Source organism: Pelobates fuscus, chromosome 13 (genome assembly GCF_036172605.1).
Source record: "Pelobates fuscus isolate aPelFus1 chromosome 13, aPelFus1.pri, whole genome shotgun sequence".
Classification (NCBI taxonomy): Eukaryota; Metazoa; Chordata; class Amphibia; order Anura; family Pelobatidae; genus Pelobates; species Pelobates fuscus.
Window position 1 is genome coordinate 10,494,206 of NC_086329.1, and position 12,851 is coordinate 10,507,056.

At 40.6% G+C, this 12,851-nt stretch overlaps 2 protein-coding genes across 3 annotated transcripts in view; both read right to left on the reverse strand.

The window, feature by feature from the left end:
• The window catches only part of LOC134583437 (early endosome antigen 1-like), a 44,060-nt gene extending 39,113 nt beyond the window's left edge, over positions 1–4,947 (reverse strand). Inside the window, exons 1-3 of the mRNA XM_063440349.1 lie at positions 4,820–4,947; positions 1,370–1,455; positions 1,048–1,159 (exon numbers count right to left, since the gene is read on the reverse strand). Of these exons, the coding sequence (XP_063296419.1) occupies positions 1,048–1,159; positions 1,370–1,455; positions 4,820–4,886 (265 nt within the window). The 5' untranslated portion in view covers positions 4,887–4,947. The remainder of the gene's footprint in view (positions 1–1,047; positions 1,160–1,369; positions 1,456–4,819) is intronic.
• Positions 4,948–9,390: 4,443 nt separating this feature from the next.
• The window catches only part of RTN1 (reticulon 1), a 99,212-nt gene continuing 95,751 nt past the window's right edge, over positions 9,391–12,851 (reverse strand). For both annotated transcript variants that reach the window (XM_063440066.1, XM_063440067.1), the window contains 3 exons: positions 12,777–12,823; positions 12,635–12,693; positions 9,391–10,195 (listed from right to left, as the gene is read on the reverse strand). In XM_063440066.1, the coding sequence (XP_063296136.1) occupies positions 10,156–10,195; positions 12,635–12,693; positions 12,777–12,823 (146 nt within the window). In that variant the 3' untranslated portion in view covers positions 9,391–10,155. The remainder of the gene's footprint in view (positions 10,196–12,634; positions 12,694–12,776; positions 12,824–12,851) is intronic.

The window sequence follows — 12,851 nt, forward strand, 5'->3', positions numbered from 1 at the left end:
AAATCTCAGTGGAAAACCTACTGTGTATTTTATACAATGCTGTTAATGCCTATCGGAACTATTTGCACGGGCCCTGAGCATAGGTTAATAATGCTATAAAAATAAAAATGCTATTATTTTTTTTACCGGTTCTATATAAAATAAATTTTCCTTCTCAGACTGGATTACCTTACTGAATTTGATATCATTCACAAAAACGTGACTTCCAATGCCAATTTCAAAATAATTAATATTGAACACACGGAAGACATGTGGACCCATGACAGAGCCCCGAGGCACTCCACTTACCACTTTTATCCAGCTCAAACTCAACAACTAGTAAGTGATGTTCTAAGGGGAAAGTAACAAGTGGCAGGGGAGGTGCACAGTGCACCACATCCTGTCAGGACAGGCACATGCCTACCAGCACGTTGCTGCTCTGCAGCTGTACTCTGGGTGTTGCAACTGGGCTGTTGGCATCACTGATTTCCCAGCTCCCTTGTGTACCTGGTACTGTTTCTGGAGCCGCGATATAAAGTCATCCCAGTCCAGGCGCAGTATAGGGCAGCAGTGAGTTACGATAACAGTCCATATAGACTGGTCCCAACAGCACCCACTGGACCCCAGGGATGAGGTTCTACACTAGCCAGTGAAGGCAAGAACAGGGAGGCTGGGTAGACCACAGTTTTAAAATATATTTATTATTTATTAAAAATAAAAAATAAAAAAAAAGTGTGTGTATGCAAGTAATTCTGAAGGCATATGAATGTCTGTGTGTGTGTACATAAATGTGTTCTGCCCTGGATGCCATGTAACCTAAGTACTCCTATGCATTTAGTCCCTACTCTACATCTTTAAGCCAGTTTTTAACCTAAAAACAAGCATTTTCACCCAAACCCTTTTTTCAACTCGTACAGTAACATCCTCTAGGGAACTGCATACCAATGAATGTTTTATTTGATCTCATCCATTGATAACCCCCAATCTGTACTTCTTTTAACTTCCTCACACAATGCAATTAAATGAATGATGGGTGAGCAGTAAGGCTTCTCCTCACTGTCTGGTTACCTTCTATCTCCTGTGCGATGATTCCTGGGAGATGCAGAATCTGATATCGTAGTTTGCTTGTTTCAATTGTCTCCATTTCCAGGAGCTCACGTGTCGTCCTCCTAACATTTTCCTGATTGAAAAATATTGAATTAAAATACTGCAAATGTATTAATCTACACCATTTTTCGCTTAAAATGTTTAGTTGCAGGTTTATTGAATAAACCCTTGAATGTCAAAGTGTGACCCCACAGCCATAGTTGTAGTACAGCTCCCTTAAACCTGCCAAAGTCTTGATCATTTTTACTTAACTACAATCTTGCAAAGTCAGCAACATAATTACCAGTTCTTTGACAGCATCAGCAAATGACCCAAGGTGCTTTGAAACCTCCTCGCAAAATTCTGAATTGTCATATCTTAGCTGCTTCTCTGAATTTGAAAATTGGAGATGGAAAAATCACAATTTAGATAATAGCAGATTTGAAAAAAAGATTCTCCAGCTCAAAATTAGTCACAGTTGGCATTTTAGACAAAATTTAGCAAATTAAAATTCAATGTGTTGCAATTTGGAGTTTAGCAAATAAATTCTTGCGTGTAATGGGAGTAGTTCCTTTCCGGCCCCTTTACCTCCACCTGGTAACTTCCCCACCTCATGCTAGAGATGCCAGATGCAAAACTAATACTTTGCCTGATGGGAGTTGCCCCAGCACAACCAGGTCTGCTATGTTGTGTCTGAACACTCCTGGCTGAGAGTGATGGAGGATGCTCCAGATTTCACACAGTGCCTAAGAACAATCAGACTTACTCACACAAATTTAAAGACACCCCCAGATGTCTTCAATGAAGTGGTCTAGGTGCCGTGACCCTGTACTTTTAGCATGTACGTAGTCCATGAAGACATTGAATGTCATTAAATGCAGTTCATAGGGAAGCACTGGGTTATTGGAAGTGCACGCATGTTTCCTCCCCAATTTTGTTCTATGAAGTGCTCTGGATTGGACAAGAAGGCAGCCACCTCCAGGATTACTTTGTGGTAGGAGAAGCAGGCAGCCAGGGCAGCCACCAGAAATGTTGGGGCCCCTGACGCAGCTCAAGGTCTGGGCCCCCAGGGCCTGCCCACATGACCTTTCCCCGAGTCCGCCCACATGACCCGCCCCCAAAAACACCCACAGGGCCCATCTTGAATCCACCCACAAGGATGAAGTGTGTGTGTGTGTCTACTGAATTTGGTTGTGTGTGTATAGTGGCTATAGAATGTGTGCACTGGATGCAAAGTGCATGAGTAAAGTGGATACGGTGTTTATAGTGGATTCTGATTGAATGTTTGTGTAGTGGATAGAGAGTGTGTGTATAGTGAATGCAGAGTGTGTGTTTGTGTAGTGGATGTAGTGTGTAGTGATTGATGTGTGTTTGTTTATATAGTGGATGATGTGTTTTTGTGTAGTGGGTGCTGTGTGTGTGTTTGTGTAGTGGATGATGTGTGTTTGTGTAGTCAATGCTGTGTGTGTTTGTGTAGTGGATGATGTTTGTGTGTGTATAGTGAAAGATGTGTGTGCGTGTGTGTGTAGTGAATGTTGTGTGTGTGTGTTTGTGTAGTGGATGATGTGTGTGTTTGTGTAGTGGATGCATTTTGTCTGTTTGATGATGTATGTGTGTGGTGGATGTGTGACAAATGCTGCTGGAGGGTATTTTTTAGCTGTTGAATTTTTACAATTTAAAAAAAAAATGTATTTCCCCCTCCCTGCCTCTTACCTGTAGCCAGGGAGGGGGGACACTGGATTCCCTGGTGGTACGGTGGCTCAGCTTTTGGGCCAGCATTGAGGGGCCCGGCAGACTCCATCTTCCCCCTCCAGCAGCCAGTGCTCTCTGTAACGAGCCCAGCATGCATTGTGTGCCGCAGAGCGTTGTCACTACAACACACGGCAATGCTTTACAGCCGTGGCTCGCGAGAGTGCTGGAGGGGAAGGTCAGTGTGTCCTGGGCCCTGCTTGGAAGCCAGCCGGTACTCGCTATATGCATGCACTTTGAAGGACCGGGGGCGCGGGCACGCATTGGATTACCGCCGGGCCCGTGACAACCGTCATGGTTGTCACCCCCTGATGGCAGCCCTGCAGGCAGCAATGAGTAAGCCTTAATGCTGGAAAAAAGTAAAACCTTTTTTATAGGATTATTTACTGAAGAGGGAATTTTACAGTAAATTTCAAATATAAAGGAACCCTATAGTCACGTGTTACAAATACAAACATGTATTCTTTACACTATAGTGCTGGAGTGGCTATTTGGGTCTCCAGCCCCCACAGATTGCAGTGAAAAAGAATTAAAATATACCTTTTCTCCCTCACTGCTACGGTTTTGCCATGGCTGTCACCACCTCCATGTTTCAGATCATCAATCTTGGTGATCTCAGCCAATACAATGCTTTCCAATAGGAAAGCATTGGCAAGCTACTGCACAAGCGCGGCAAAACACTGGACTGCGCCCATCTGCATCTCCTCATAGAGATGTATTGAATCAATGCATCTCCATGGGGAACGTGCAGCGTCTCCATGCAGAGCGTGGAGATGCTGAATGTAGTTACTACACACTGTGCAGCACTGGACTAGGAAGCATCTCTAGTGGTCATCTTACTAGCCAGCAATGTAAACACTGCCTATTCTCTGTAAACCTGCAGAGACTGGCTATAAACACCAGAACCACTACATTAAAGAGACACTGCAGGCACCCAGGCCACTTCAGCTCATTGAAGTGGTCTGGGAGCCAACTCCCATCACCCTTAGCCCTAGAGTGGTAATTATTGCCGTTTTTATAACCTGCAATAATTACCTGCTAGGGTTAACTCCTCCTCGAGTGGCTGTCTACTAGACAGCCACTAGAGTGACTTCTGGCGTCTTAGACAACTTTTGGTCGTCTAAATGACGCTGGACGTCCTCACTCTCTGCATAAGGACTTCCAGCGTCGCCGGAATACCCATAGGAAAGCATTGAAAAATGCTTTCGTATGGGGAGATCCTAATGCAAGCGCAGTCATTGCCGAGCATGCGCATTAGGTCTCCACCACCAGCGGACGTCGGTGGGGGAGGAGCGTGGGTGGAGCCTGACCCAGGTAAGTGACAGAAGGGGTTATTAACCCCTTCAGTGCCGCGGGAGGGGGGCCTTGACAAAGGGGGAAGCTACAGTGCCAGGAAAACGAGTTTGTTTTCCTGGCCCTATAGTTTCCCTTTAAGCCAGGCCTGTCTAACCTGCGGCCCCCCAGATGTTGCCAAACTACAACTCCCATGATTCTTTCAATGAAACAGATAGCCAGGGAATAATGGGAGTTGTAGTTCAGCAACATCTGGGGGGCCGCAGGTTGGACAGCCCTGCTTTAAGCTGTTTACTGTGCATTAAGCTGTAGTGGTTCTGGTGACTATAGTGTGCCTTTACGGGGGAATCTAACCATGGCACAGTGAGACATCTCTGTACTGTGTACCTTTAATGTTGATATTAAATATTCCTAACATTGGGTTTGATATTTTCTTGAAATATATGACATTATTTGTAATTTTTGTATTTATTTTCCAACCAATAAACCAGAATAACTAAGAGCCATTAGTATTACAGTCACTATAATAATAATAACAATAATAATTCTAAGAGTAATTAGTATTACAGTCACTATAATTAATAATAATAATAATAATAATAATATTGAGCCCACACTGGCTGGGTGGCTGGTTGGCTGGCTGGGTGCAGGGGGTGATACTCACCATCACTGTACACACTGCATTAACCCTCTCCTTACCTGCAGTACCTACCTATGTCGGTGAGTGGCTGCAGGGCGGCGGCCAGGGCGGGGCTCTCCGGTCCCGGGTCTGAGTCCATCCCGCCGGTACCGGCTCCAATCCAGGCCGCTCACTAACACTGCTCGTTCCTATAGCAACCAGACGCCTTCCCCTCTGGGACCGCAATGGAATGTTCCAACCAGCCGCTCCCTTGGGACTGTGCAATGCGCTCTGAGGGCAGCACAAACCAAACGCCGCTCATAGAGGGGAGGAGTAGACTGAGCAGTATTAGTATAGAGCTGTGTTATTGGGCTGATATAATATTGGTGTATTTATTGTTTGACATTATTAACAGATATTAAATTCAGTTTGTATCTGGATTGATATTATTGGCTCCTAGCAGTGAGGATTGAATAGGTTTATCTGTGATTAGGATACATTGTTTCTATTCATTGTATATAGATATTGATATCTTATATAAAATATATATATAATATACCCCTATAATAAAGTACATTTTATTTAATCAGTTTATTATTATAGACTGCATTGTATTTTATAGAGAACTGGAGGCTGAGTAATCATGGTCATACAGGCAGGGAGATCATGACTGGGATTGGGAACCCCTGTACCACCTCCAATTTATTTTATATTGTGCCCCCCAAACCTGGGAACACCAGAGAAAAATCACCCACAACACAGTCTGAGGGTGCTATGTAGTGGTTATGGTGACAGAAATGCCCTGCCAGTGCCACCCACTGTAGTGGTTATGGTGACAGGAGTGCCCTACTGCCACTGTAGTGGTTATGGTGACAGTGTAACCGCTGGCGGTTCCCTTATTTACCACTATAATGTCTTAAAGCATAGAACTTAGTAGGGCTAACCATACAGATATCTTAGCCATAATGTTATATAGTTAGTAAGAGATCCTCTATTTACATATATAAATAATTGAGAATACAATATAAAATAAGGATTGTCTTGGAAGCAATAGATTTTGTCTTTTAGATATTTATTATATAAAAATATAAATATAGACATATAAAATCCATTATAGCAGAGTTTATAAGATGAAATTAAATGCTTGCAAATATCATTAGTAGGTTAACATACCCTTCTGAACATGTCATCATGTCAGTCTCTCTGTCATTTTAAGATGGAGCAGCATCTGTCTCCAAGTCTCTCCTCTGTGTCTTAACATTTAAAAGAACACCTATTTATACCTTAGGTGTCTTCATTCTAGCGTTACCGTAGTTCATATAGGAAAAAGTAACACTTCTTTTACTTTAATTTTAGGACCTCCCTTAATTTGGCCAACATACAAGTCCATTACTAAAGGGTGCATACGTCATGGAAATTTTCCTGACTTGGGGAAGTTCCATTAAATTGAGACAAGATGGTGTCTTAAAGTCTGAATAGCTTATCTGTTGTTTATACTAAGACGTAAGTGCACAGTCGTGGGAGATTCCCGGATTTGGGGAAGTTCCATTAACTTGGGGTTACCACAGTATATTGTGTACTGAAAGAGTCGTAGTATAGCCTTGAAGCTTGTTTATGCATTATTGTTATTGTAATTTGTCTGGGACAAAATGGCGCAAACATAATATGCACTGAGGTTATTGCTTAAAGAAACAGTTATGAAAAACAATATGTTCCATTTCTAACACCTTGTCAATTTGCAATATCTCTTAAAGACAAAGTACACAGTTTAAGAAATACAACATTTCATTCTAAAACTTGTAATATTTGCATTTGCCCATAACAACAGGAGTAACCTACAGTCCACTGTAGTGGTTATGGTGACAGGAGTGCCCTACTTTTCACTGTAGTGGTTGTGGTGACATGAGTGCCCTGTCGCCCACTGTAGTGATTATGGTGACAAGAGTGACCTACAGCCCACTGTTGTGGTTATGGTGACAGGAGTGCCCTGTTGTTCACTGTAGTGGTTATTTTGACAGGAGTGCCCTACTGCCAGTATAGTGGTTATGGTGACAGGAGAGTCCTGTCGCCCACTGTTGTGGTTATGGTGACAGGAGTGCCCTGTCGTTCACTGTAGTGATTATGGTGACAGGAGTACCCTACTGCCAGTATAGTGGTTATGGTGACCGGAGAGCCCTGTCGCCCACTGTAGTGGTTATTTTGACAGGAGTGTCCAGTCGCCGTTCCAGAATAATCTATCAAACCATTTTACATGGGTCCCACCAAGTGCCAGCATCGCATCCGGTCTTCTGGAGATATTTGCATTAAGTCTCTGTCTCCTTTATAGTATTTACAGGGTAAACAGCTTATAGAAAGCAATACATATGTCAGAAAGTGAAGGAAAAGGACATTTCAATGAGATATAGGTAAACTAATTACTATTGTTAATGGCCATTTATGCCATAAACTAAATAACCTAGGAAAACTGATGCAGAACGTATGGACAGCTTGTGGTTGTAACTAGACCTTTAGTGGTCCATATTCATAACCACAGGGAAGGGTAACAACAATTTAGCCCTGTACTTCTTCATGGGCTAATTGCATTTTGCCCTATGCCGACCCCTCTTACATTGCTGGCTAAGATCACAGCGTTGGAGCTTCGCCTCGCAGGGTCCTCTGGTAATACCGTTCTAGATGGTAATGATGTCTGTGAAAGGGCAGAAGAATGGGCCTCTAGACCTGGAGCCAAGATGGTGGTCATCAAATTGGGATGTCACTACAGCAATAGGAGGCATTTCAGTGGCCACCATTAAACTTATTGAGGAGATGGTGAAGTAGCGGTCATTTAGTTTTCCTTTGGGCTAATGCTAGTCACAGTGTGGTGCTTTTTCCCACATCTTTAACTTCCCGCACTCATTGATAGGTACATGACTAGTTTCTAAAACCAGGCATGATGAGGAACATCACGTTATTAGCAGCATTTCATTTTATGTATTTGTATTATGTTAAAGAGTTTTGGATATTTTTCAGTTACAATAAGAGTTTTTAAATTTTATTGTACGGATTCCTTCAAGTTAATCCTGCTCTGCGTGGAATTCTGAAGACATTATCTCAAACTGAGGAAAAATGATCCAACTCCGTTTATATGCCATTTCAGCTACTTTGACCGTAGCAATTCCCTTCAGTTCTCAACAAATCCCAGTTTAGTGAATAATCTCAAAAGCGTATATTTCGTAAACAGCGTGTGCACCTCATTAGAAGTCTTACCGTTAAGTGTCACTTAATGGACGGTAACAGCAACTTCCATTCTCTCACACTCATGAATTCATGACAGGATTATTGATTAAACCTTGAACTATTGGGAATTGACCAGGAAATGGCAAGTTTCAAGGAAAATAGCCAGATTTAAAATGTCTCAAACTCGGTTGTTTTTCCAGCTGGGCTATTCTGACCTAAAATATGCAATACCCTTCTCAAGTCTTCACCATTTAGTGGATAAACTAGACTAAATAAATAAACAAATGCAGGCTGTGTTGTGGACTTAATATACACGATCGCCATTAGCGTTCGGTATGGGGATTCTGAAAATTTGTCAATTAAAGAGATTTCTGGTCATTATCCTCCATTTCCTTTTTGAAGTAAGAGATAATTTTCCATTAAGATGGACGACAAAGCTACGCTAAGAGGCCTTATTATGCTGTAATGGGAATGGACATATGTTAGATGTACTTATTGCACATGGGTTGTGGGAATAGGGGGGCTGCATGGAATCTGCCAATTATATTTAACACCTTGTCTGCTGAACATTGGATGAAGAGAAAGAAGGGAAACCATTGCCCTGTTGGGGGGAGGTGGGGGGAATCATTGCTAATAGTTTGAACTCCTCCCACAATGGAACATGGTACCCCTGAGGAAGGCAGTAAAATCCTTGTAATTATCTATTATATCCCTTACCCACAAACATTAGGTAAGAAGAGAACTGGTGCTGGCCAACACATATGGTTATTATGGTCCGAACTAATCAGCTCAATTTTTATAAACTAACAAGCTTTTCTATTTATTAGTTTTGCCGTTCAGTTTGTTCCTCCCTGATCTGAAATCCTTGTATTGCCCCCTACCCTAATAAATTAAGAGGAGATTTAATTGCGGGAGTGTGTATTTTCAAAAATACTACATGTGACGATAAAACAATATTATTGGTGGCAGTGTTGTGTAATGTCTATATGCATTATTAGGCTGTTAAATCTAATTCTATTAATAAAGAAGAGATTGTATGGTATTAGGTAAGGAATGCTAAAGCTTACATTGAGAGTACTTTTTTTTATATATATAGTATTTTTTTTTTTATTAATCGCTAATGTATTTCTGATCATTTTTCTTGTACGTACATTGTACAGTGATAATAAAGTTGAAGCTGAAACCGAACTATTGAATTAAAAATACACATCCATATGTATTCACGTGGTACATGGAAAACACAAATTTATTTTAATAATTTTACTTTATTCCCATTTGTACTTAAAGTGTATGAAACCACCAGCAGAATGTTACAGTACCTATGTAATCCACACCAACAATAAGGTAATTGTAGAGAATATCCTGTAATTGATACTGGTTTCACATTGGATCTTAAGGGGTGGGGGGTTTTGATTGATATTAATTTACAAGCTCAACAAGAGAGACCCTTGTACATTTATTACCATTTATTTCTGCATTCAGTGTCAAGTACATAATAAGTGCAAATATTCAGAGTTCATAAGTTCACTAGGAACTACAGAGAATGTAATACAAATTGTAATAAATTTAACAAGCTGGACCGGTCTATATACCATACATGTATATCTGCTTCGCAATCCCTTACAACAAGAGTACTGCAGGTTTATTCATACAAAACGGACAGACATGATTTTCACTTTTTGTGCTCGAAAACACGAAACATTGTTCTACAGTTCTACGTATATATATATATATTTATATATATATAATTGAGATATACCCAACCAGCGGCCCAGAGACAAAGAAGCAAGTTTGTACGATTTGCGTCAGTGCTCTAAGAGTGAAGCCTTCACATCACATTAAGTTATAGAAGCGTCAGCAAGTTTAGCAGAAAGAACACTAAAAAAAATAAGTTAAAAAAAAAAATCGTATAAAAAAAATCAAATGGTACGTAGGCTTCCGACATCATGCACTTTGTAAGCAACACAGGAAAAAAAACCACATCTAGTACACTTTGTATTTCTTCACTATACTCGAGTGCTTGACACAGCTGATTGCAATTTTTCTAATAGCGTCGAGGCAGATTCCGAAGAGCTGCTCTGTATTTGGATGTTTGTAGGTACGCGGTGTGTTTACAGAATGGTGCAGTAGATCAGAAGTGAAGTGTAGGAACGTATGTTTCCACATCGGACTTCACGTTATTTACCAAGTACTTGAATTCCTTCAATGTGTATTTATTCCTTCTGTTTAGTACCTGGGATTTTAGCCTGGATCCTGGAAATACAATCAACAATTAGCACGATGCAGAACAAATGAAAGACAAAAATATGCACCCCATTAAAAATAAATAATAGATATGTTTGTGTTTTCGAATTATTACGTCAGAGCTCAAAATGTCCACTAACTGACTCGCCATTGGCAAGTAAAAATTCAGCCCTGGCATCGGCATGTAGAAATTCACCCGTGCTGTGTGCCAAGGACCTTTTAGACTTGGAATGGCTAGTAACGTTTAGGCCTGCCTAGTAGCATGGGACTTGAAATGATAAACCCTGATTAGATTATTCTAATTTCCCAATGTGTCTTTCTCTCCAGGGTTGCTGTAGTGTTCTAGAGCCTACGGTTTTGGATGAGTTCTCCACCTAGCTGGTTTCTAGACGCGTTCTCCACCTTTTTTTTTAAACTGACACGTCTTTAGTTTTATTTTAATCAACTGAACCTAAAACGTCTCCACATTTGAAGTAAACTATAAGGGTTATGTAAAAAAATTTTATGTTCTACAAAGTGGTCTAAAAATGGAAAATAGTGGAACCAACAATGTGAATGTGTCTTCTCGTTAGATTTGTTACCACTGTGATTGTCCCACATTTGGTACTTTATTTAGATCACTGTTCAGAATACAGCACTTTTATACGGAATTGCTATGTTTTTTGAATGTCGAGAAGTTGTAAATATACATTAAATAACACATTTCCACATACACAAACCTTTAGAACAGGGATAGGCAACCTTCTGCACTCCAGATGTTGTGGACTACATCCCCCACAATGCTATTATACCCATAATTCCGGCAAAGCATCATGGGAGGTGTAGTCCAAAACATCTGGAGTGCCAAAGGTTGCCCATGCCTGCTTTAGAATATATTAAATACCAGCTTGCTTTAAACCTCCACTTGCTCATCGCTGTGATTTTTTTATTGTTTTTAAACCATGGTCTGTCATCTTTTCATGTTATAGTTGTTTATGAAAATGCACAAACATAAATGTGTATTCCTTGGTACTTGGTATACAGTTCAACCCGTTAAGGACCAAACTTCTGGAATAAAAGGGAATCATGTCATGTGACACATGTCATGTGTCCTTAAGGGGTTAAACCTTTTCAAGAGCCTCTATTAGATCTAACATGACGTTTCTCTCGTGTACTCAGTGTCACATCCTGTTCCTGTTGCGGATCATTTCTGGCAATGGCTTCTGCTATCCAGTACTCTTTTTACAATTCTTGTTTAGTTTTTCTTGGTTTTTTTTTGGTTTTCTATTCTATGTCTGGTTTTCTTTATGCTGGATTTTCTGGGTTCATTCCTTTATTCCGTTCCTGGAATTCCCAGTCTCCTTGATTTCTTTAAATGTTTGTTTTTTTGTTGCCTCACCGGTTCCTTTGCCATTAATCCTTTTTGTTTCAGTCTGTTCCTGCAAGCGGTGGTCTCATTAGCTCAGCTCCGTTCTTTGCAGGTAAGTACTGTGTATGTTTTATTGTTGTTTATTTAGTCATGCATATCTAGGCAGTTAGGACCCACTGTACTTGGAGTACTTTGGCACAGTGGTGGGCTGCATACATCTTGGCCATTTATGTATGTCTAAATCTTCAATGTTTATTACACATATAGTACTTGGTTATGTATCCTCTTGTTTTGCCTTGTATCTCTTGTCTTGTTTCATTTTGTCTTGTATTCCCAGTTCATGCACAGTCCTGCCCTGCCCTGTCCATGTCCTATTCATGTTCCCCTCATGTACTGTGTACATGTTCTGGGTTCTGCTTTCTGTCCTGCTCCGGTTCTGGGTTCTTCAAGTCTTTTCTTGTTATCTTGTTTGGTGCCTGTTCTAGTCTTACCTTGTTTCTAGTACTGGATATTTATCTGTTTAATATCAGCTCCTGGCATCTGCTTATGCTGCATCAGGGCCCTGGTATGTCGCCGCACAAACCCTGGTGCTCAACACCAGTGGGGATAGGGGGGGTTACCCTGCACCAGAACCTGATTGTCTGTTTCCACCCTGAGACTCCTATCATCATCATCAGGCACTCAGCGGTCCAGGTCTTCAGGCCGCCACCCGTGACACTCTGGGTTTCTAGACTCTATGTTGTTTGACCTGTGCTGTTTAATTTAAATTGCTAAAATGCAAATAAAACATCTGTTGTGAAAAAATGCTATATTCGTAAGATGTCCTTGATTTGTATTTTTTTTTAATTATTTTAGCAAAAATGTTTTGACTGGATACATTGAAAACTAGATCAGCCTATAGCTAGCTTTCAATAAAGATTTTTATTGTGTTAAAGTAATATGACTGATCAATCAAAATATTTGTACCGCTCAACAGTAAATAATACAATGATTTAATTGGAAGGTTCTATTATCTTACAATATACAACTTTGCTTTAAAACATGTTAACATGTCCTATAGACAATACAGTTTAATTTCACAGCTGAACGTATTAACCTACTTTGCCACAATGGTGTTAATATTTGTCCTCACAAGTCCCAAATACTGGTCAATCTGCGCCTAGAATGGAATGGTAATTTGGATTATTATATTATAAAAAGTGCACTTTCACATTTTTTAGACAAGAAATATTGAGTACTTACTTGATACTTGTCATAGACGGCTGGAAGTGAAAACATAGACACCACAGCTACAAAACAAAAGAGGTTACAAACATC